This window comes from Panthera uncia (genome assembly GCF_023721935.1).
Source record: "Panthera uncia isolate 11264 chromosome A3 unlocalized genomic scaffold, Puncia_PCG_1.0 HiC_scaffold_12, whole genome shotgun sequence".
Classification (NCBI taxonomy): domain Eukaryota; kingdom Metazoa; phylum Chordata; class Mammalia; order Carnivora; family Felidae; genus Panthera; species Panthera uncia.
The window spans coordinates 14,343,155-14,368,707 of record NW_026057579.1 but is presented as its reverse complement, the minus strand read 5'-3'; the positions used below and the strand labels follow the sequence as shown (position 1 = coordinate 14,368,707).

The window sequence follows — 25,553 nt, the reverse complement described above, 5'->3', positions numbered from 1 at the left end:
TATTTTATGATTCCTTCTGCCCTCTCAAATCTGCTTTGAGTCTCTCTGGTGAACTTTTCATTTTAGGAATTTTATGTTTCAACTCCAGAATTTCCCTTTTGTTCTTTAAAATAATTTTTTGTTGTTGAGATTCTTCACTTGTTGAGTCATTTCCACCATTTGTTCCTGTAATTCTCCATACCTGATTTCCTGTTATTCTGTAAAAATATTCACAGTGGCTTCTTTGAAGTCCTTGTCTGCCAAATCTAAATCTTGGGAACTCAGAGATATTTCTCAGTGATTTTGTTTTCCTTAGGCATGGGTCACTCTTTTTTCACATGTCTTACAGTTCTTAATTTAATACTGAACGTTTTAAATAACATTGTAGAATTCTGGATTCTGATTCCCCCCACTTTGGAGGTTGTTGTTGCTTTGTTTGTTTGCTAACCCACCAGGACTATATTTCTGTAATTCGTTTCTTTTCAGTCTTGCAGTCATGTCTCTCGTCATTTTACCCCCCTGGTATTCGTTTGTTGCCTCTGTGTCCACGTGGCTTAGTGGTCAGCCAAAGATTTTGATAAGTGATTGTGCTTAAGTAACCTCACCAGTAAGTCTGTATCCAGGTGTGCCTTGGCTTTTGTTTTCTTTGTTTTTATTTTATGTTATGCCCTCTCACATCTTTTCTGCATATGCATGGGACTTAGTTGACTGAGAATATATGAATAGCTTGGGCCAGGTCTGGTTTTGCTACACATGTGTACAACCTCTGATCCTTGTGTAGTATGTGGAGAGTTTACCAAGCCCCCTATGTTTCTTTTCACTTCTTACAACTTTCTATTAAGTGCTTTGCTTGCTCCAGACAGGGTCTTGACTTCAGGTAGCAGAGCTGATATACCTCATTTTTGTTGCCACTGAGCCCTTTAAACTGACAGCTGTCCTCTCTGCAGTAGCAGTCCTTCTGGTTTTCATGGCTTGCCCCACCCACCCTGGTTGAAGGACAGTTCTGTCTAGCTTTGTAAGTTGGTTTTCAGGAAGTGGATTTATCATCTTCCTTATTCTGTTCTGTCATGGTGGAAGTGAATCTCTAAATACTTTTGTTAGAATATACTTTTATCCATTGATTTTTGTCTTAAATATTTGCTAAGTTTGCTTTCAGTTTTTTTATGTGAGAGATATAAAAAATAGAAACTGAATTTCATTTCATTATGAATACTTCAAAAAATTAAGACTCTATTTTCGTTACTTCTGAGATACAGAGCTGATGCATCAGTTTCCTTATCTGTAAAGTGGTCACAGTAATAGTCCTTATCTCAAGGGTTTTTGTGAAGATTAAATGAATTTTTAAGCATTTAAGGTAGTGTTTTGCATGTAGTTAGTACTAGGTAAATAACTGTTTTCATATATGTTTATGTGTTTGCCATTTTCTTTATTAAATTTTCATTTTGAAGTGCCTTGTCAACTTAATTTCTAAATTCTGGGATATATGTCACTTTGGCAGCCCCCTTTATCTGCCTGTTGAATGATACTAAATTAAGTTTCTTACCGATGTAGTGTGCACTTCTATGTTTACCCATACTCTGTGTGCCTTTGTTGATAAAATTTTACTACACTGTAGGCGGTGAGCTTCATTTTCTCCAAATTGGAGGAGCTTGTGACGATATTGATGAAGCTGATATACTAGTGGATGGAGCTCTTTCTAAAGGAATAGAACCATCTTCAGAAGGTTCCAAACCTTTATCAAATCCTTCAAGTCCTGGCATTTCAGGTATGATACTGAGTTTTTAAATGACTCTTAAAACAGAAATTCTTGTGATGTTCAAAGGTTTCTGATTCTTACTTAAATAATCTTAAACATTCTTTCAGTTTTTACAGTCAACTGTTGGTTACTTAGTTGAGGGAATTCATTTCCTGGTTGCCATTCTTTTACTAGGCTTGATTTTGTTTATTATATATCACTATTTTTTTTCTGTAGTTAGAAATTGTTGTAAACATTAAAATAAAAAATGCTTTTTCACCTGTGGTAGGTTGGCCAATATTGGCCATGTCACCTAAGAGGCAAAAACACAATTTTGGCCATTAAGGAGCTTTTGGTATAGTTAGGGAGGGAAATAGCATGAAATAGAGGAGTTCATTAAGTGAGTATAAAATCAATGGAGTGGCTAATATTACTAATATCACTACTGGAATTGAAAAGCTAAAAAAATACTCTTTCCCTGGGGCACGATATTCAGATTTTTGTTGCCCCATTGTGCATCATTACACAGGTTTGTTTTTGTTTGTTGTTCGTACGTCTTCTCCTATCTATGTTCTTTCTATACTGCCCTCCAGAGCTGCTTTTTCAGAGAAAGTAATGCTAACATGTTACTCCTGTTGAAATTCTAATTTGCTTTGTGGACTTCGTTGAAGTAACTATAATTTTCTTCTCTGTGTTTAGTTACAATAAATTTTTCATGATTTCTTAAGTATATGATTCCATTTCATGCTGTTTACATGTTACCCTAAACTCTTCTTTGTGCTTCCACAGTTAATGCTGTTAGTGCTGTTAATGTTTTACCCTTAGCTCTTAACACATTTTATTCCCTAAGCTTTTAGCTTGTAAGTATTTATTTGCCATCAGTATAGCTTTGCCTTTTTAAAATTACTTTTTTATGAAGTAAAAAAGGGCAGATGTTATGTACTTACTGATGCTTAGCATTTTGTTTTGTAAATAACAAAGTCTAAAAGTTATTTATTGGTTTGATACAGATTTGGCTTGCCTTTCAGCACTACTTTTGTTGCCCTTATTAACTTAGGGCTGGTTAGAGCTCAGTCAGGACTATGTTTTCTCTTTATTTTTATTTTTATTTTTATTTTTATTTTTGAGAGAACACACAAGCAGGGGATAAGGCTAGAAGGGGGAAGCGAGAGAGAGAGAGAGAGAGAGAGAGAGAGAGAGAAAGAAAGAGAGAATATCTTAAGCAGACTCTATGCTCAGCACAGAGCCCAACTCATGGCTCGATCCCACAACCCTGGGGTCATGACTTGAGCTGATATCAAGAGTTGGATGCTCAACCGACTGAGCCGCCCAGGCACCCCAGTCAAGGCTCTTCTAACAGGTTGAGTTTGGGTTTGTCCAGTAAGAGGTACCCTGTCTGTAATCTAAAATATTCAAGTGGATTTTCATTGTGGCCATTATGTAGTCAGTGCTAGTTTCTTCATTTGCCTGTAGATCTCTTAGCTCTCATTAATAACTCTCAAGAGAGGCACCTGGGTGGCTCATTTGGTTAAGTGTTCAACTCTTGGTTTTGCCTCAAATCCTGATCTCACAGTTTCGTGAGTTTGAGCCCCACGTCTGGCTCTTTGCTGGCAGCGCAGACCCTGCTTGGGATTTTCTCTCTTCCTCTCTCTCTCTCTCTCTGCCGTTCCTCTATTTGACCTGTCTCTGTCTTTCTGAAAAATTAAAAAAAAAAAAAAAAAATATATATATATATATACACACACACACACATATATACATATACATGTGTGTATATATATACATATATATATGTATATATAACACCTTTAAGGATATTTTGCAGTTGTTGTAGTTGATTAGACAGAAAACACAGATTAAAACTACTTTGTTTTAAAAACCTATTTCAAATTCAATATTTACTGTTGTTAAGGAGTTGATTTGTTGGTGGACCAGCCATTCACCCTTGACATCCTGACATCTCTAGTGGAGCTAACCCGCTTTGAGACTTTGACCCCACGGTTTTCAGCCACTGTTCCTCCATGCTGGGTAGAAGTTCAGCAAGAACAGCAGCAAAGGAGGCATCCTCAACATTTACATCAGCAACACCACGGAGATGCTGCTCAGCATACTAGAACTTGGAAACTACAGACTGACAGGTAAAACATTGTTTCAGGGTATTAAATTTTAAGTCTACATTATATATTTGTTAGAGGCAACATAAAATTCTTAGATATATTGTTTTTCCTAACTTTTTCTATTAATAACTTTTTTCTTTTGATTTGTCACCTTAATTTTGGAAATTTCTATATTCTTAGTTGTAGGATAAAATAGTGAGAGTAATCCACCATTGCAATTAGTTTGGTCACTCAGTTCACAAGTTGATTTACTAGATAGATAAATGGTTGCTTTGTGCAGTCACTCCTGTAGACACTAGTAATATGGTTGTCGCTGGAATTTCTATCCTAGTGGGGATAGAAAGACAGTAAGCTGTCAGCGCAGAGCGTGGTGTGGGGCTCGATCCCACAGACCGTGAGATCATGACCTAAGCCAAGGGCAAGAGTCAGACACTTAACTGACTGAGCCACCCACGCGCCCCAAGAAGTTCTTGTTTTAAAATGCAGATTCCTGGGACTCCGCTTACAGATTTCGGGTGGGGCCCAGGAATCTGCAGACAATTCTGATGCATAATGCTCCATAGTGTAAGAAACAGGGTTTATTGTAATGTTCAGTTCACAGGGTAGGTGTCACTTTCTAAGGTAAGATCAATTACTGCGCTAAGATTAACCTCTCTTTTGGGAGCTGCTTGTCTTCTCTCTTGATCCCATTGAGAGGCACTGAGTTTTGTTGGAGGCTGCAAATCCAAGAATATGAAAAGTGTTAATGACAATGTGGTTTTGGTCAGTGAAAGATTTTTGCTGTATTTAGCATTTTCCCCCTTATTTGACAGCAATAGCTGGGATGAACATGTGTTTGAATTGGTTCTACCTAAAGCCTGTATGGTTGGACATGTGGACTTCAAATTTGTTTTGAACTCAAACATCACCAATATTCCGCAGATACAAGTGACACTGCTGAAAAATAAAGCTCCGGGCTTAGGGAAAGTCAATGGTAAGAATGAATCAGAATTTATATTTGAAGATTTTGCAGTTGATTTCTTTAAAGAAAAACAAACAAACTGATTTTCAACTTGACTGTCTAGGTTTAATATCCCTCCCCTGCCTCCTCTCTGCTCTCTCCCCTACCCCCATATTTGTTTTCTGCTCTGCTCTTGGTCGTTTTATTTTAGAAAAAGTTACTTCTAGAACATTTTAGAGGTTTTTGGTAGTTCAGTATTGTATGGAAGTGCATAAACTGGAATAATGTAATTATGCTATTTGGGAAATTCAGTTCCTTTCTAAATTAGTTTCACTTTCATCACTACTAGACTTACATGTTTTTCTTCCTATGTGAAGACCCTATTGGGAAAAGAACTTTGTTAATGAAGTCATATACTCTTAAGACTATTGGTGAAACTCAGCCTTTCACATAATGCCAGAAATACACCCAACTTTATTTGTTCTTTTTTTTTTTTTTTTTTTTTTTTTACAAGTTCAGACTTTGGTATTTTGAGTTCATTGAATAGATTGTACACATGTAACATGTTGGGAACTAGACGTTACTGTCTGGTGTTTACTGCTTAATCGGTTAATTTAAAAGGCTGGAGATAATTTCATATTACCATATCACATGGCTGCTTTACACCAAGGGGTAGAAACAATGAAACACGAAAAATTCCTTATTTTCAAAAATACATATGTACGTGTGTGTGTGTGTGTGTGTGTGTGTGTGTGTGTGTGTGGTGCATTTTTTGAATCATGACAGATTCTATTTTAATTGGGTCTAGGATTTAGGCACTGGTGTTTTGAAAACTTTGCAGGTGTTTGTACTCTGCAGTCTAGGGTATGAACTTTTAGTTTAGCTGCCAGCAAATTATTTCTCAGGCGAATATTGAATTCCATTAAAAGAGAGAATAGTGTATGAAACAATGGGACCTAATTTTTTTCTTCTTCTGACAACCATTTTGTAGCATCTGTGATAAAAATCACAGTAGTTCCCAATATAACAAGGTTTTAGAATTTCAGGCACATAAATTATTGATATTAAGCAAAATTAAGTTTACTAATATTTTTATCCTCTAGAAACAGCAGTAGATAGGCAGATCACCTTTCCTTTGTCTCCAGCTCTTAACATTGAAGTGGAACAAAATGGGAAACCGTCCCTGGTTGATTTGAATGAAGAAATGCAGCACATGGATGTAGAGGAATCACAGTGTGAGTGAAATTACAGAGCTGTTGTCCATGACAGTAAAAGGAATAGTGATCCAAAATGCATCATGTTGGGCAAAGATTTCCTTATGGCTTGCAAAAACATGGTTTTAAAAATACAATTAAAAATAACCTGTAATTCTGCTTTGGCAATATGCTTTAACTTTCAGCTCATCTTTGTGAACACAGCTGCGCTAATACTTGCATTCTTGTTTTTTAATATCCCAAGATTTAAAATCATGTCATGGTCTTATAATATTTTTGGAAAATCAAGGTGAATGTAAATAATATGGGAATGGAAAGCAACATATGTCAGATATGTGAAAATATATCAGATCTTTGACTATATTTCCTTAGCATGATAGTGAATTCTTACTTGAACACATTCGAATTATGGTATATTGTGTGGTGGTATCATAAATGGGATAGATATTTGCTTATTACTTATTTTTAAATTATAAGCTAATTTAAAAGAAAATGATGTTTCTTTTCTTTTTAGGTCTTAGATTGTGTCCATTTTTAGAAGATCACAAAGAAGACATTCTGTGTGGACCAGTATGGCTTGCTAGTGGCCTTGATCTCTCAGGGCATGCTGGGATGTTGACATTAACAAGCCCCAAACTTGTTAAAGGTGAAGTAACATATTTTACAAACGCAGGATAGATAATGCCACAAATGTGAAATAGATTTTTTTAAACTGGTCTCACAAAACTAAGATACTTTTTTGTTTGGGATTTGCATTAATAGTTGCACCAGTTTTCTGATAACTGTGGTCCCTTCTTCTCAGAAGTGACTCTGATACTACTTTCTGTGTTTTGGAGGTTTCAGTACTTTTTGAGAAAGCATAAAAAAATGAATATTTGCAGACTTAGTGTGGTATAGCAGAGCTTTTTTGAGTAACCAGGTGACATGTTCTGGCATGGTTGCCTTTCCCGTCAACTTAGAGTTCTCTGTCTTGATTTGTTGTATTTTATTTATTTATTTTTATTGTTGTAATATTTCCTCTTGAGGGTTTTTATAGAAGAGTTTTGATAACATCAGATGTAATTATTGAGTTTCTCACATATACACATTTTAATTAATGTGTATTTAAAAGTAATTGGCTCTTACGTAGATGATAGATATTACAGTAGTAGGATGTTTATATATCAGCCTTCATATCCCAGTAAATTAAAAAAGCCAACAACAAAGTACCTACCTTGATTATTAAAGTAAATTTGGATGTGGGATGGGATGTGGTGATCCTTCCTCAAGCCAGAAAGTACCTCACCACCTAAATAACAACAATTTTCATTTGTGTACATTCCCTTCATAATAGCTGTCCACATTTACACATTTACCGTTAGATGCATAGTATGTGTTGCATACGAGTTTTTTTTTTTTTAATTTTTTTTTTTAACGTTTATTTATTTTTGAGACAGAGAGAGACAGAACATGAATGGGGGAGGGCCAGAGAGAGGGAGACACAGAATTGAAACAGGCTCCGGGCTCTGAGCTGTCAGCACAGGGGCCCGATGCGGGGCTCGAACTCACGGACCGCGAGATCGTGACCTGAGCCGAAGTTGGCGCTCAACCGACTGAGCCACCCAGGCGCCCCTGCATACGAGTTTTAATGTGCTCTCTTGACTACAGCTCATTCATTCATTAAGTTTATGACCTCCTGTGGTGTATTATGCTACGTGCTGCGATACAGCAGTGAGCAAGGCTAATAAGATCTCTCGTATTGCTGAGAGTATAACTTAACTTTTGTTGAATGAGACTGTGAAACGTAAATTTGTATATGAATATAAAGATGTTGGCTTTGACAAAATGGAGGGTGGAATTATATGACATGTATTTCAAAAGACTAAATTTAAAAGTGTTAACTTTCCTAGAATTTACTGAAGGTGATTTTTTTTTCCTTACCAAATTCTCTAGAAATCTTTGGTACTGGAGAAAATGATTGCTAAATTTTTAGAGTAAAAGGAAGATCTGGGTCAAAGAGGTTTGGAAAAAGAAAACAGAGAGGGAGGGTCTTGTCAGATACTAAAACAAAGAGTAATAACACAACAATAAGAAGATTATAACCCTGTAATGTTAGCACAGTAGGCAGGTGGATCAGTGGAAAACAACAAAAGTAGCTTTTGTAATTACAGAAGGATTTAATACCTGTGAGATAACAATAGGCTGATGGTTTACTGGTGAGTGTATTAATTTGAGGTTATTTTTGCAGTATATTTTACATATGCATTGTGTGGTATGATCTCAGTTTAGTTAAAAGGAAGCAAAATGTACTGGTGATAGTAACGACCAGTATTTATTGAGTGCTCTGTTTGTGCCATGCACAATTGTGTGTTAGGTACTTTTGAGGTAGGTACCCTTATTCCCATTTTACATTTGAAGGAACTGAACCACAGGAGATTATCGGGCACATGCCTAATAAATAACTGAGCCATTATTCAGACCCAGGTCGTGACGCCAAAGCCTGTGCTTTTTGTGCTCGTGTATATGTGCGTATGTCTGTGTGCGTGTGTCTGTAAGAGGACCGGATGCATTCACAGAATGATACCTTCATTATCGATCAGTGGTGCTCACTGAAAGGTAGTTTTATCTTTGTGTTTTTCCCATAGTTGACAAAATGTTATTAAAATGTATCATTTCACCAGGGAAAGATATGCAAAATGTTTGTAACATTTAGTCAGAATTTTCTGTCTTCTGTTGTTGGTATAGCCCCTGTGCTTTTTGTTATTTTGCTACCAACATATGAAGGTTATTCAGTGATTAGACTCAATAATTTGAAAATTTGTGGAATTAATTACATAACTTGCTCTGTTAAGGTGAAAAACAAGTCGTTCTTTTGGTGATTTGGTTATTTTTCCCATTCTGTGTTGGCTCCTCTAGGTATGGCAGGAGGAAAATACCGTTCCTTTTTAATCCACGTCAAGGCAGTAAATGAAAGAGGAACCGATGAGATCTGTAATGGTGGTATACGCCCGGTAGTAAGACTTCCATCCTTAAAACACCAGAGTAACAAGGGTTATTCACTTGCTTCACTCTTGGCAAAAGTTGCAGCAGGCAAGGTATGAAGCTGTGCCGTTTTGAACTACAGCAGTGCTATTATAGACATGGCGGACAAGATCTGACACACTCTTGAAGTAGTATGACCCTTTATTGATTTTTCAATAGATACTTTGTTTATAATTTTTCCTTGCAGTGACTGACTTTAAAAATACAATTAAGAAGAATCTATTTTGAATTAACTGTAAGCAAGCGTTTATAAAGTATGCTCAGCAGAGTAATTGTTAGCAGATATTTCCCTTTATAATTGTTTTAGACCATAATACCTCTTTATTTAGGTTTTAGAGTTTGTTTCTATGTCCTTTACTGGTAACTCACCACTTTTTTTTGGGTAAACATTTGGGAGGATGCAGGAAGAGAAGTTGGGGAGTAATGTTAGAGATAAATCCTAATTTCAAGGTTGATTTTCTACAACTAGCTGTGTACCATGCAGTCTCTTCATAATTGTCTAATCTTGGATTTTCCTGAACTCTGGAGATTTTTGTTTCTCTATCATCATTATTCATAAGCAACAATAGCAATATCAGTAACACCAATCATCTTATATTTGTATAGGTCTTCCAATTTTTCAAGGACTTCTGTGTACTTTATCTGATTTAATCCTCAAAATAACTCTGAGGTAGGCAGAGCAGGTGCTATTATTATCTCCATTTTTCATATTGAAAGTGAGTGAACCTTGGAGATGGGGAGCTGTCATATTTCATATCGCTTCTAAGTGCTGTGGCTGGGACTTGGACTCAGGACTTTGGCTTTCTAATCTATAATCATTGGGTTATTGCCTTTAAAACAGCCACTTTGTTTTTTCCCCATTATAAATACTGGGGGAAATTAGTCATTTACTGAATATGAGGGTAAAAGCTTTCATTTTAATTTGGTGTTTGTTTTGATAGTCATAATACAGTTATTTTCCTTTTTAAAAAAAACTTTATTTAAATGGTAAATGCTTTTTTAGTTTCATTTGTTTGTTCATTGAGTTATTTGTTTTTGTATGTTTAGGAAAAATCATCTAACGTTAAGAATGAAAATTCAAGTAGCACCCGCAAATCTGAGAACCTCCGGGGCTGTGACTTACTGCAAGAGGTCTCAGTCACCATTCGAAGATTTAAGAAAACTTCAATTTCTAAGGAAAGGTAACCTCATTTCCTTCTTCTGCTATTCTCTTGGTAATAAATGTACAAAGGATGAATTCTAATAAACGTTAACACACACATGTAAAATTGAAAAAAAAAAAAATTTATGTTTATTTATGTGAGAGACAAAGTGTGAGCGGGGGACAGGCAGGGCGGGGGCACAGAGACAGGGAGTCACAGAACCTGAAGCAGGCTCCAGGCTCTGAGCTGTTAGCACAGAGCCCGACATGGGGCTTGAACTCAGTAACCTCGAGTTCATGACCTGAGCCAAAGTTGGACGCTTAACAAACTGAACCACCCAAGCACCCCACACATAAAATTTTTAAATCTTTTACTTGAAAATTTTTGTTTGGTCTCCATTTCACTTAAGTATTTGTAATCTCAATGAGGGTATGAATTATCTTTCTACTTCATTGGTTTATCCCAGGTATCTGTACAGTGCTTGGTATATACCAGGAATATAATATTTGTAGAACGAGGAAAGACATAAATATAATTTGAAGTTTTATTCACTCTTTGTCAGAATATAGTACATTATTGTAAACTTCATTTCTTTTAAAACTTTCTATAAACCAAGTATTGCTTATATGCTGTTTTGACCTTTTAATACCATAACCTTAAATTAATAGGTCAACATTCCATTGTTAATATTTAATTTTCAAAAACATATTTTAAATTGTGATATTCATGATTTCAAATAACCAACCAGGTTGTGGTAGGTTTAGTCATAACTGTTCTATTTTGGTTGTTAATGTGTTTATATCTTCTGTTTTTTAGAGTGCAACGATGTGCTATGTTACAGTTTTCAGAATTTCATGAGAAGCTTCTTAACACTCTTTGTAGAAAAGCAGATGATGGCCAAATCACAGAACATGCCCAGAGCCTTGTGTTGGATACCCTTTGTTGGTTAGCTGGAGTACATTCGAATGGACCTGGAAGGTTAATAATTAAGATTTTACTAACAACTGATGATAGCTATTTGGAAATTATGAGTAGAAGTTCAAGATGAGTCTAAACATCTGCTATTGTTTTGCAGCTCCAAAGAAGGAAATGAGAGCCTGCTTTCAAAAACACGAAAATGTCTTTCAGACATTGTGCGTGTATGCTTCTTTGAGGCGGGACGCAGCATAGCCCATAAGTGTGCCCGATTTCTAGCCTTGTGCATTAGGTTAGTGGTTTTTTAAGTTGAAAGTACACTTTGTAGGTGCAGCTATAGTTTGATAGGTGATGCTGTGTCTATAGTGTAATTTGATACTTGGTGAATGAATGTATAACAGAAGAATTTTCATAAGTTAAAAAAATCTCGAAAGTTGATGAGGGTTACTCAGTCTTTTTTTTTTTTTTTTAAATATTTATTTATTTTTGAGAGCGAGAGCGTGCCAGATGGCCTTATGTGAGGCTCAAACTCATGAACCAGAAGATCGTGACCTGAGGCAAAGTCAGATGCTTAACCAACTGAGCTACCTGGGCGCCTGAGATTCTGGTTTTTTTTTTTTTTGTTGTTGTTTGTTTGTTTGTTTTTTTTAAGTTTATTTACTTATTTTGAGAGAGAGAAGAAACACGAACAGGGGAAGAGGATGGGAGGGGCAGGGGAGGGGAGAGAATTCCAAGGTCAACGTGGGGCCCAATGTGGCACTTGAACTCAGGAACAAACTCTGATATCATGATGTGAGGTGAAATCAAGAGTTGGATGCTAAACCGACTGAACCACTCAGGTGCCCTGAGGATTATTGAGATTCTAAGAAAGAGTTTTAGGTTTTTAGGGGGAAAATGTCGACTTGCATAAGTCTTTTAATAAAAGAAGTCTACCAGGCTTCTTTACCTATTGGTAGCGTTTTGGGAAGTTTTGTAAGGGGAACCCTTCCCCCACTTTTTATCTTCCCTGATTGTCGTTTGATTCTTCACCTGAGGCATTATTCCCTGTTACGTGACATTCTTACCAGGTTTATTTGTAACGTTGTGTAGACCTTTCTTCTAGACCCTGAGACTTAAACCATCTAGGAAATGTTTAAAAACTGATAGTCAGTAATGCCTATGCCTGCTTGTTAATCCTTTTTGGTGAAGAGAATGGTTTAATGCAAAGGAAAACCGTGACAAAGACCTTCAGTATAATCAGTCCTTGTGTTCTTTCTGCATGTATATGGGGCTTTAAGGCAGATTTTTCTTGTAATCTGTATGAATACATTTTAAAATTTAGTTTTAGGTACTACAGCATGTTTAGGATTGAATTTAGACATTGGGTGATACATTTAAGTTTTTTTCTTCTAAATTTTTTCAGTAATGGCAAATGTGACCCATGTCAACCAGGATTTGGATCTGTTCTGTTGAAGGCCTTACTTGAGAATATGTCATTTTTACCTGCAGCAGCAACTGGTGGTATGTGAAATTAGTTTTCTCACAAATAACAGTAGTCATAGGAAATATCTCACAATATATTTGAGATTATGTAGTCAACATTTTCCCCTCAGTTATCCCCTCTTTTTTCTCTAGCTTCTCTAAGAGTTGGCAGATTGTGAGAAGGTGGGCAGATACTCTGTTCAGTAATACTGGTTGGAAAAAGTGGGAGAGTTAAGTAAATAGCAAGTCATCTCAATTCATACGTTTTCTATACCTCATTCAAATTGTTGAGTTGTTTGGTTGTTCACAGACTATAGATCACATCTTCCCAAATTTGCTAAAATGCCAGTAGGTGCCAGAGAGATGACCTAAGGAAAATGGTCCGTGTGTGTATTGTGTGTGATTGCTGGGACTTTGGCAAACTAGAAAAGGGGCCAGTAGGTTTTTAAAGCACCTGAAGACTATAAACATGCCATTCAAGAATGAATGTGGAAAAAGAAAAGAATGAATGTAGTTATCAAGTAGCACTTTATAAAGCAGTCCCCCTAAAATAGCACATACATAAAGCAATAAAAATTTTACAAGTATTTTCAATATTTTGTGCCATTTTAGTTGCTATGAAGAGCTACTAATTTGCCCTTCTAAACCTAACATTATCTTTTTGTAGACATTTTTTACAGTCTTTTGTTTAATAATCAATTTATTCAACAAGTTGTCTCAATGAGATAAATATATTTCACAAGGATTTGATCTTTGTGGTATTATAGAAAAATAGTGCTCAAAGTTAGTTGATAAGTGGTTATATTATCATTAATTTGGATAAAGAATCTATATTTTTCTTGAACATATTTTGGGTAAAACGGTTAACTTTATGTTATATAGAGTAAGATGTTTTGGACTTGGTCGCTCACTTTAATAGTCTTTGCAGTTTAAAGTTGTTTTTTTGAGGATGGTCTTCAAGATAGGATGCTTAAATTCTGGAGTGTACTTAGATATCTCAAATTTTACAGAAGAGCCTTAGAATACACCATGATGATCATCTTTTGAGCTGTGTTGGTCTGTGTCTAACTGGCGGTATAGCATAACTATATTTACTTGCTAGGAGCTCATTGCCATCCACTGTTTTTGAAAATTTTAGTATAAACCAAACAGTATTTCAGGGAGGATCGTTTTCAAGACTTTTCTGTACTTTTCCAGCTATTCTAAAATGTCCCTTAGAGTCATCTCAAGTTAGTGAAAACCTGAATGACTAGGTTGACTTGATAAACTTCTTAAAAAATGGGAGATTCCCTGTCACTGTCCTCTTAGAGTCTTCCAAAGAGGTGGTCCTTCTTTGTAAGTTGTTTCGTAAGGGGACTTACTGATAAATATGTAATATGATGTTCTCTTTGTTAGAGAAAAATGAGGAAAAGAAACATTGATTTGCTTTTATTGTTTTCAGGTTCTGTCTATTGGTATTTTGTCTTACTGAATTATGTTAAAGATGAAGATTTGGCTGGGTGCAGTACAGCTTGTGCATCTTTGCTTACTGCTGTGTCCAAACAGTTACAGGACAGGCTAACGCCAATGGAAGCTTTACTTCAGACAAGGTATTTTAATATACGTAGTGACTGATAATGGATCTTTCAGGATATGATACCAGCTTTGCACAGAATTGCTAAAATATATATTTGCCTGCAAAAATTGATTTAATTCATGCTTTTCCTTTTTCTACATATTAGTCTAAGGTTTTCTTTTCCTCTGTTTTCTCTGAAATAATTCCTTTTAACAATTTTGAAAGTCCTGAAGATGAGTATTCAGAGGACCAATTGTATTAAAATACTTAAAAATGGTATTTCTTGCTAATTGAAGAAGCATAAGATAATTTCTCTACTGTTCAAACTTTGTGGTTGAAGTTCTATAAAGCGCTTACAGGCCTTAACTATTATTCTTCATCTGCTGGTTGATTTTTCTAAAAACTTCCAACATAATGAAACAATATTTGAAGTATTTTTATTCAACGTGATGATTTTTTAATCTTTTTAGAGGAGAAATCTTGATTTTGATCAGATTTTACTCAAAGCCTTTGTACTTTCTGCTGAGTCAGTGTAACTAATGATGGAATTGAGGGAAGGGTGCCTGATATGTCTTCCTTGCCTCAGTCTGCAGATGAAGATTCAATCTTGGTTCATTAGCTACCAGTTTATTGGAATCACATTTGTTGAGTCTCTGGCACCATATCTTCTGGAGTATAGGTTTCCAGAGAACATAACTGAGATTCACTGAATTTAGTGGGTTAAATCTGGTTAGTGTTTCCTTTTGCCCTGTGTCAAACTGCTTTCAAATGGAAGTAAATAGGTAATTTGTTAATTAGATGGCCAACAGGAAAATTGTTAGGACATTATTTTATTTTTCAGATATGGATTATATAGTTCACCATTTGATCCAGTCCTCTTTGATTTGGAAATGAGCGGCTCTTCTTGTAAAAATGTGTACAACAGCAGCATTGGTGTCCAGTCAGATGAAATTGATTTATCAGATGTCCTTTCAGGTAGTAACATAAAGGAATTTCTGTATTTTATTTCTTCTATTTAAGCTATCATTGACTTAATAAATTGTAGTTATGACATTCTGTTTTTAAAAACTAAAATTCTTCAGAACTTAACATCTGTGAATCATGAAACTGCCTTTGTTTCTTAATTCCCCCCTCAGAAAAATTACTGAAGTTATTTTTTCAAGGGTTGTTTTGTTTGTTTTTTTGTGTTTCCTTGCATGTCAGTATGACTTTAATGCTCATAAGAGACTATTTAAAATTTGATTATTTTTTTGTAGCCTTTCAGTTTTATTTGGTATGCCTTTGATGTCCCCAAAATTAAAGAATAGTTTCATATATCAAAAATAAAAATTAATGTATATTTATTATAATAAGTAAAGATGCAGAAAGAAAAATAATTTTCTGTATCTACTGGCATACTCAGATAAACTTTGTACAGTGTTACATGTATTCTTGTTTACATTTCTGAAAGAATGCTTTTAGGATTGAGTGTATAACACTGTATAACCTTTCCAAGTGCTATAGTTTGGTGTTTATCTAGTTTTGTTAAATAAGCAATGACTATTTTATTTTTTGTTTTCTTCCATTTGAACTTACTACAAGTGTTGCTAATAAACCACAATGTTAGAATTTTTGGTAAATATATTAAGATAATTACCACATTAAATAGAAGTAAATTTTGGGGTTAATTTCAGTTTCTTTTACTTTAAAAGATGAATTGCGAGAAAAAGCAAATGAGAAAAATCAAATACAGAAATGTAAATAATATGTGAAGTGCCTAAATTCCAACCTTTCCACCGTCTTAGATTACCTTTGTTAACAGGATGTTTAGCTGTGTAGACTTGTTTGCTACACGTGTTCATGAACATTTTTAATGAAAGAGATCATACTCACTTACTGGTCTGTTACTTGCTTTTTAATGGCTTATGTTGCTGTGGATGTATGTGTCTTCCTCTGTTTGATGACTTAGGCTCTATTTTATGCTGCTCTATCTCTGTCCAAGTGACACATTAGTTTATGAGTGGAATTCAGAGGAAAGGCTAGAACTAGATGTATAGGTGTCTTTCTGTATACCAGATTCAGAAAGGAGAGAGTGTAAGGAGAAGACCGTAAAGCTCAGGTCAGGCCAGGGAACAAATTTGCTAGAGTAGCACATTCTGTAAAGAAGACCCAGAAGAAGGGACTTAGAAATCATGACGTAAGTCTCCATATCATTGTCTCGTTATTTTATTCCTTGGTATTGGTCCATGTGCAGTATTTGTTTTCTCAGTTAATGGCATCACTGGCACAAATCAGAAATCTGAATGTCATCCTTGATATCTCTTTCTCAGCCTCCACAGTGAGGCTGTCAACAGTGAGGCTGTCTCTTTTTACACCATCGTATATTTCAAATCTGTTCTCTTACCCGCCCCCCCCCCCCGCCCCCCGTGATCGCGTGATTACAGGAAAGCCAGTCATCTTGAATATAGACTACAATAATAGTGTTCTAACTGGTCTTTCTGCATTGCTCTTGTCTAACCATCTCCCATGCACCTCCCATCTGGCAACTGTCAGTTTGTTCTTTGTAGTTCAAAGTCTGTTTCTTGGTTTGCCTCTCTATTTTATTCCCTATGATCGTTTCCTTTGTTTCTTTCTTAAATTCTACATATGAGTGGAAGTCATATGGTATTTGTCTTTCTGTAACTTACTTCGCTTAACATAATAGTTTCTAGCTCCATTCATGTTGTTGCAGATAGCAAGATCTCATTCTTTTTTATGGCTGAGTAATATTCCTGTGTGTGTATGTGTATGTGTGTGTGTGTGTGTGTGTGTACGTATGTATGTACACACCCCACATCTTCTTCCATTCATCAGTCGATGGACATTTGGCTCTTGTAGATCATCTGTTGTAAATATCGGGGTGCTGCATGTATCTCTCTGAATTAGTATTTTTGTATTCTTTGGGTAAATACCTACTAGTGCAAATGCTGGGTTGTGGGGTAAGCACTTTTTTTTAATTGTATGATTAGTTGTTTAATGCCTGCTAACCTATTAACACCAAATATGTGTTTCATGAGACTGAGGCCTGTCTTTTTTTTAATGCATTTCCTATGTCTTGTATTAAGTAAGCGCTCAATAAATACTTTTTTTTTTTTTTAAATACATGTCAAGTCCTGTGGTGTGCACCAGTGAAATGTTAGAGAACATGGTCATGACAATTTAGTCTTACATTTAATCCTTCAGATGTTATTAGCTTTTGTATCTCCCCGTTCTTTGCATCTTTGGTTTCTGTTTAATTTTATCTGTTCAGGAATTCTGTTTAAAGCAGTACTAATTCCAGAAAATTTGGACAATACCAAAAATAACCCTTTTCCTCCATAACACATACACTGTTAATTCTTTTGTGTTCTTCCGTCTGGCCTTGCTGTGGTTTTACTGTATGTAGTTGTGATCATGTGAATTAATTTAATTTAATTTAATTTTTCAACTACATGTGCTAACTTAAACTACAGTTAACCCTTCAGCAACATGAGTTTGAAGTGTGTGGGTCCACTTAATGCAGAACTGTTTTCGATAAATATAGTACTGTATAATACTGTAAATGTATTTTCACTTCTGATTTTCTCATTAACACTTTGTTTTCTCTAGTGCACTTTGGTGTAAGAATACAGTATATATTACATAAGACATGAAAAGTATATGTTAATCATCTCTTTATATTACCTATAAGGCTTCTGGTCAACAGTAGGCTCTAAGTCGTCAAGTTTTGCAGGAGTCAGAAGTTACATGTGGATTTCTGACTCTGTGCTGGGTTGGCATCCCCAACATTGTTCACCCTCAACATTGTTCAGGGGTGTTTCTATGGTTATAAAGTAGTAGTCCTCATTCTAGAAAATTGATAATATGTATGAAACATAAAGATTTATTTATAGATAAATTTGGATAATATTTTAGAATGTTTCTTTAGTTTTTATTTAGTGTCATATTTATACAGTTGACATCACAGAATGTATTCTGATTTTATGCATACTCAACAGATTGTGTAATAGCTAATATTAGTAGCTGTTTTATTATATTTTATTCATTTAAAATCTTGATCACTTGTTGCTGTTTCATATTAATTGAAAGGCCCTGTATGAGGATTGTGTGTTAATACATCTTGTCTAATTAAAATTGTAGTAGCAGGTGTAATTTTCCATAGGACTGTTGCCTTTTCAAAATTTATTTACATATCATAAAACTTGTCTCTTTTCTGCAATAGGAAATGGAAAGGTCAGTAGTTGCACAGCTGCCGAAGGTAGTTTCACATCTCTCACTGGACTTCTAGAAGTTGAGCCCCTGCACTTTACTTGTGTGTCAACTAGTGATGGCACCAGAATAGAAAGGGATGATGCAAGTACGTTTACTGGTATATACCTTCTCTTATTATACACTCTTTTTATTATGCATTTTATGCTGCATAAATACCAAGTGATATGTAAGTAATTAAATATCAGTTTATGTTATTTATAAGTTCCTTTGGTGTCATGTTAATAGAAACTTATTAATAGGAGGGAAAATTCTTAAGTATTTTTGTGTTCTTTTCTAAGTCAATTCATAGCACTTTTTTTCCTACCTTCTAGAACATATCAAACATAACAAAATTAAAGGGAAAATTAAAAGGGACTACATTTCCTTTACCCAGCCTCAATACTCCTCAACTATTGACCAGTGTTATGTGCAGTTTTGGCATTGTAGTGCTATTTCTTGCATTTAAAGTTCACAGTATGTTTGGTAATATCGTTGAGAAGGTTGAGAAGAGTGAAGAAGGAATACTGTTTTTCCAGCTAGTTTAAAGCACCTTCAGACATATGAACCAATATTTTAGTGTGTTGAATATGTGGTATTATTGATGTTTGTAATGAATAATCAGTGGGAACTCTGGTTTGTTTTTTTTTTTTTTTTTTACAAACCTTCTTTTCTGTGCTTTTTTCTCATTGTAAGTAAGATAAGTGTTTATTTACAATTCTGTGTTGGCACAAATAAGTGAAGTTTTTATAATTAAAAATATTAGGGTTTTATCTTTATATTACAGTTACAGAAGAGCTTGAATATTGTCTTGAATGAATTCTGTTGGTGGTTTTGTGTTTGTGGTTTTCTTTTTGTTTTCTTCAATAGATTAACAGAAAGGAAAAACAGTTTGAGAAGTCACCAAACCTTTTAAGAAGGGTTTTTAGAAGAAATTTATCAGGGCACCTGGGTGGCTTAGTCAGTTGAGTTTCTGACTTGGGCTTGGTTCATGATCCTGGGATTGTGGGCTTGAGCCCTGCATCACACTCTGCACTGAGCATGGAGCCTGCCTGGGGTTCTCTCTCTTTCTCCCTCTGCCCCTCTCTCCAGCTCTCTCTCTCTCTCTCAAAAATAAATGTTTATGTGTGTATGTATATATATGTACATAAATTATCAATTCTTTGAGTACCTTTTTATTCAGAATCATTTTATGTCTTCCGATTGTGGAAGTAATTACTAAGTGAAATCCTTTGCTTACATAATTTACCTCAGAGTTTTTAATTAAAATCTTACATGGGATGCTAGAAGGATCAATTTTATTTGTGTTAGCTTTCTTGGATTGTTATAGTCATTTTGTAGAGACATACATTTACATTGGAATAGAAAAATGCTGTGACAAGAAATTGCACTTTCAGAGAACTCTTTTGTTATAAATCAGACTCTTTTGGAACTGTCATGAAATTAAGGATCTAAAATGCATGTGTTTGAGTAAGTAATGCTTTCAGAAGGTATAAAATTTTGTAATAGATCACAGATCAGGTTTGAAGAAGAGAAGTATTCCTCACACTCCTTTTCATCTCCTACAAAGCAAGCAATGGAATCAGCTTCTTGTATTTTCAAAGATAGTATGCAATCATATATGTATTTCACCCAGACTGAAACCATCACCAGCAAAGGGGTTTTTATTAAATGTTAGGGCAAAGTCTTTTTTTTTTTTTTTAAGTTTATTTATTTATTTTGAGAGAGAGAGGGAGAGAGAATCCCAAGCAGGCTCCACTCTGTTAGGGCAAACCCCACCTCAGGACTCAAGCCCACGAACCACGAGATCATGACCTGAGCTGAGATCGTCAGATACTTAACCAACTGAGCCACCCAGGTGCAGTGCAAAGTCAACTGTGATCATAAGGTGCCAAAAGGTGACTATAGTCTCTCAACTTCCTGTTTACTTTTTTCAAAACATACTAGCTATGAAATATAATGCTGTTATGAAAAAGTGCAGAAAACAATTGTATAACCCAACAATTTATGACAAAACAAACTGTCCATGTGATCACCAAATCAAGAAATAATTTTCTGAGTTCCCTGGGTGGCTCAGTCAGTTAAGTGTCCGACTTTGGCTCAGGTCATAATCTCACAGCCCATGAGTTTGAGCCCCACGTCAGGCTTTGTGCCGACAGCTCAGAGCTGAATCCTGCTTCAGATTCTGTGTGTCTCTCTCGCTCTGCCCCTCCCCTGCTCACTCTCTCTCTCTCCCTCTCTCTCTCTCCCTCCCTCTCTCCCTCCCTCCCTCCCTCTCTCTCTCTCTCTCTCTCTCTCACAGAAATAAAAACATACAAAAAATTAAAAAAATTTTTTTTCCAACACTCTGAAAAGTGTCTTCATGTTCCCTTCCAGTTATTTCTCCCTTACTCTCTAAAAGGGAAACATTGTTCTAACTTTTAGAGTAATCTTTTCTTGGTGTTTCTTTCATTGTATAAACACTTAGTTATACATTTCTGAATACTTGTTGGATAGGGTCTACATTTATAATATAAAATTACATTTAGGTGTTTTTTGGTCTGCCTTTGGTTCAATGTTACGATTGTTAAATTTATCTATATCAGTGCATTGTAGATACTTGGTTGTTTTTTATTGCTGTTTGAGATTCTGTTGTCTAAATAAAAAAAAATTATGTGCCTACTGTTGATAAGTGTACTATTGATTGATATTTGGGTTGTTCGATTATGGTGCTTTTAGTACTACTGAATATACTGTTTTCTTGGAAATGAATGTAGTAGTTGATTTATTGCTTCATGGGTTTTGCATATATTCAGCTTTAGTAAGTAACATTAAAGAAATGCACTTCTTAATCTCCAAATATATGAGGATTTTCTAGTTATCTTGTTATTGATTTCTGTTTAAATTGCATATGGTCAAAAATTACTCTGTCAGTCTTGCAGTCTGTGTTGGGAATTGTAGAGGATCAATTTTTATAACTATTCCATAAATATGTGAAAATAATATTTACACTTGTTGGTAAATTTTGCTGTGTCCATTCAGGTGGATTTGCTAAATGTGTTATTTGAATTCTGTCTTTATTGATTAATTCCTTGGTTTCTTTTAGTTCATAAGATCAGTATGTTAAATTCTTGTCACTGTGCCTGTGGATATTTAATTTTGAGTTTCACCAATTTTTATTTTATGTATTTTGAAGTTACCATACACATTTAGAATGATTGTTATCTTTCTTGTGAATTGAATCTTTCATTATTAGGAATTATGTCTTTATCCCTGGTAGCTATTTTTTCTAAAATTACTTTGTTTGAAATTTATATGCTTTGTATCAGCTTTCTTTTGGTTACTATTAATAGGATAGATATTTTTCCTTCCTTTTACTTTGAACCTTATTTTTCATAGCCAGCTTATAGTTGCCTTTTTTAAATTGAGTCTGATACTTTGTCTTTCAGTTGGAATATTTATTTGCATTTAATGTAATTACTGATGTATTTGTTTTTAAATCTTCTTTTTTTTTTTTAATGTTTATTTATTTTTGAGAGAGCAGGGGAGGGACAGAGAGAGAGGGAGACACAGAATCCTGTATCTGTGGCACAGAGCCTGACCCGGGGCTTGAAGTCACAACCTGCAGGATCATGACCTGAGCCAAAGTTGGATGCTTAACTGACTGAGCTGCCCAGGCGCCCCTAAATCTGCTGTTTTTAATGTACGGGTATACTACTAGGTTTTCTCTTTTGCCAGTTAGATGTTTTTTCTCTTTCCTTTTCTCTTATTCTGGGTGATTATATTTTGGGGGGCTATTTTTCTACTCTTTACTCTTTTTAGCAGTTATCCCAGTGGTCATAATATACATATACCCTTTATACATTCAGAAGTCCAATTACTATTTGTACTATACAGTGCGGATATCTAGAACGTTTACCACCTTTCTGACTTGTATGAAGTTGTGCTTTTATACCTTAATTTTATGTGTATTTTAATTCCCAAATGTATTATTACGGTTTTTATATTCAGTATTCATTTGGATTTATCTCATTCCATTTTAATCCCTCTTTTTTTCCTTTTTGTCATTTGAGTTGCAATCAAGTATGATTTTCTTTGTTTGAAAAGTATTCTGTAACGTCTGTTTTTATTCTTGTCCGCCATGGTGAATAAACTTAGTTTTGAAGGAGGAAATTTAAAAATTTTTAAAAATAATTAGGTAAATAAACCGCATAGCCATTATCCACGTTCCAGTATTATTAATGGTTTTCACATTTCCTTTATCTCTGCTATTTTTTCTTTGCTGAAGTACTTCAAAACAAATCCTAGACACTATATCATTATTCCTTTCATATATATATATATATATATATATATGAAAAGTACCTTAAATAGCTTAAACAGTGTGCATATGCTCTGTAATGACTGATGCAACATATCCATTTTTATCATAATCATAGAAACTATAATTTGTCCTGATCGATTTTTATCATAACCAACTAAATTAGCATAATCATTTTCATGGTACAGTTTGTTTCCTATACTTAATTAAATTTGTCTGAATATTTGAATAATAAATTTTACATTGGTTGATTAGATCCAGAGGTGTTCTCTTCATTCTTGAAGTATATTTTGACATGTTACAGAATTCTAAGTTAGTTATTATTTCTCTTAGTGATTTAAAGATAATTTCTTGTCATTTCCACTGTGTCAGTCTTATTATTCCTTTTTTAAGGTCACTGTCAGCTCTCAAGCTGTTTTTAAGATTCATTCATATTCTTTCCCTGTCCACCGCGCCCCCCCCCCCCCAACCCCCTGAGCATTTTTCTTTGATGGTCCTATAGATGGTTTCATTTGTACTTACCCTGATTAGGATTCATAGGCCTTCCTGAATCCTTGATAACTTCCATCAGCTTTAGAAAGATCTCAGCCATTAACTGTACAAACAGTGCTTCTGCCTTGTTTTCTGTATTCTCTTTTTGGGTTTCCAGTTTCATGTGTTAGACCTTACCAGTGTAAATGATGTAATTCTCAGTTTTTTAAATCTCTCCTTTTACTGTGGCTATTTGCTTCTAATTCATCTTAGTTTACTAATTCTCATTCTCTATTATTAATGGGAAAAATCTACCCTTCCTCCACTCTGCTGTGGTGTTGTGTCTGTTAAAAATCATGTCTGCTGTGGTGTAGGTCTGTTTTTGTCCATTGGTCAATTTTTCTAGCCTTATGCTAGAAATAGAAATGCTATAGTTGTCTTAATTATTGTAACTTTATATTAAGTCTTGAAATCTGGTAGTATACACTCATCAGTTTTGTTTTTCTTTCTTTTTTGGTAGATTTAAAAAATTGGTATAAAGTTTGTTGTGCAGTCATCATCACTTTCTAATTCCAGAATATTTCAATTACTCCACAAAGAGGTTCTGTAGTCATGAGCAGTCACTCCTCATCGCCTTTCCCCTCCATCGCCTGGCAGTCAGTAATCTATGTTGTGTCTCTATGGATTTGCCCACCCCATACATTTCTTATAAATGTAGAATCATATAGTTTGTGGCCCTTTTGTCCGGCTTCTTTCACTTAGCATAATGTTTTCATGTTTCACCCACTTAGCATGTCTCCGTACACCATTCCTTTTTATGACTGAATAGTATTCCGGTGTATGGATATGCTACTTTTAAAACAATCTGGATATACCTCATTTTGCTTATCTACTCAGCAGTTAATGGACGTTTGAGTTGTTACTTCTTTTTTGGCTGTTAAGAAAAATGCTGCTATGCAGCATATTTGTGTACATTTTTATGTTTTCAGTTCTCTTGAGTATATACTTAGTGAAATTTACCATTTTTCTTCTTAAACATAGGTTTAACATAAAAGTTAAAAAAATTTTTTTAATGTTTTTGGATTTATTTTTGAGAGAGAGAGAGTGTGTGCACGCAAGTGCACATGCCCACAAGCAGGGGAGGGGCAAACGGAACGAGAGGGAGACAAAGAATACTAAGCAGTCTCCAAGCTGTCAGTGCAGAGCCCAACGCGGGTTTCATACTCAAAAAACCAAACCGTGAGATCATGACCTGTACCGAAGCTGGATGCTTAACCGACTGATCCACCCAAGCGCCCCTAAAGATAGGTTTTCTTAAAGATTCTTGGTCTTTGTTTCTATTTCCCCCCCAGCTTTATTGAAATATAACTGACATAACAACACTCAGCAAGTTTAAGGTGTATAATGTATTGGTTTGATACATTTATATATTGTAGAATGATTACCACTATAGCATTAGCTAATATGTCTGTCCTGTCACTTAATTACCATTTCTTTTTCTGTGGTGGGAACATATAAGATCTACTCTTAGCAACTTTCAACTACCCATAGTAAAAGGAAAGATTAAAAAACTGAATTCTGTCATTTATACTGATGAGGTGTAACACATGAAATTGTAAATGCAGAATTGAAAACTATACAGCATTATTATTATATTATTAATTATATACAGCATTATTATCATCATGCTGTATTTATTTCCATTTAAATTTTAGAATGAGCTTTTCAGATTATACACCAAAGAGCTTATTATTTTTTTTTATTTGGAATTTGAATATAAATCAGTTTGGGAGAATTGACATCTTAATATTAAGCGTTTTACTTCATTAACATGATATATCTAGTGTATTTAGGTCTTCAGTTGCTCTGGGAGATATTTTTAGTTTTCAGTGTTGACGTTTAGTACGTCTTTTTCAGATTTATCCTTAGCTGTTTGATTTTTTTACGCTAGTATAAGTGATATTTTTCTTAATTTTATTTCCCTTTTTTTGGTTGCTAGTGCATAAAAATATAATTGATTTTTGTATATTAATCTCATGTGGTGACACTGCTATATTAGCTTATTAATTCTAATAGTTTGTAGATTCTTAAAGACTTTTTATATACACAGTGATGTCATCCAGTTTTTTGTTTTGTTTTTGTTTTTGTTTTTTTTGTTTTGTGCAAAAAGGTGATTTTATTAAAGCATGGAGACAGGACCTGTGGGCAAGAAGAGCTGCCTCATGTCATCTGTTAATAAGAATTTTACTTTGTTGGTTTTCTAATCATTTTATCTTTTACTTCTTTTTCTTGCTCTTTTGTGCTTTCTAGAACTTCCTGAGTGATACTGAATAGAAATGGTGGTCATAGTCATTTTTATTTTCTTCTGATCTCTACTTATATATGGTTTTTGAGGCCCTTTGTATAAAAATAGAAAAGGATACTGCTCAATCAAAAATCAAAAGATTTAAAAAATTTG

General features: G+C 34.8%; 1 protein-coding gene across 7 annotated transcripts in view; it reads left to right on the top strand.

The window, feature by feature from the left end:
• Positions 1-25,553, top strand: part of BIRC6 (baculoviral IAP repeat containing 6) — a 224,931-nt gene that overhangs the window by 65,097 nt on the left and 134,281 nt on the right. For 4 of the 7 annotated variants that reach the window (XR_007462427.1, XM_049652320.1, XM_049652321.1 and 1 more), the window contains exons 11-23: positions 1,595-1,744; positions 3,627-3,852; positions 4,644-4,804; positions 5,875-6,006; positions 6,500-6,631; positions 8,881-9,059; positions 10,054-10,187; positions 10,965-11,126; positions 11,224-11,355; positions 12,466-12,563; positions 13,966-14,113; positions 14,921-15,054; positions 18,299-18,433. Coding sequence is in view for 6 of the 7 variants with exons in the window: in XM_049652320.1 (XP_049508277.1) it covers positions 1,595-1,744; positions 3,627-3,852; positions 4,644-4,804; positions 5,875-6,006; positions 6,500-6,631; positions 8,881-9,059; positions 10,054-10,187; positions 10,965-11,126; positions 11,224-11,355; positions 12,466-12,563; positions 13,966-14,113; positions 14,921-15,054; positions 18,299-18,433 (1,923 nt within the window). In the remaining variant the exon portion in view is untranslated. The remainder of the gene's footprint in view (positions 1-1,594; positions 1,745-3,626; positions 3,853-4,643; positions 4,805-5,874; positions 6,007-6,499; positions 6,632-8,880; positions 9,060-10,053; positions 10,188-10,964; positions 11,127-11,223; positions 11,356-12,465; positions 12,564-13,965; positions 14,114-14,920; positions 15,055-18,298; positions 18,434-25,553) is intronic. The other 3 variants (XM_049652324.1, XM_049652323.1, XM_049652325.1) reach the window with 2 other exon arrangements.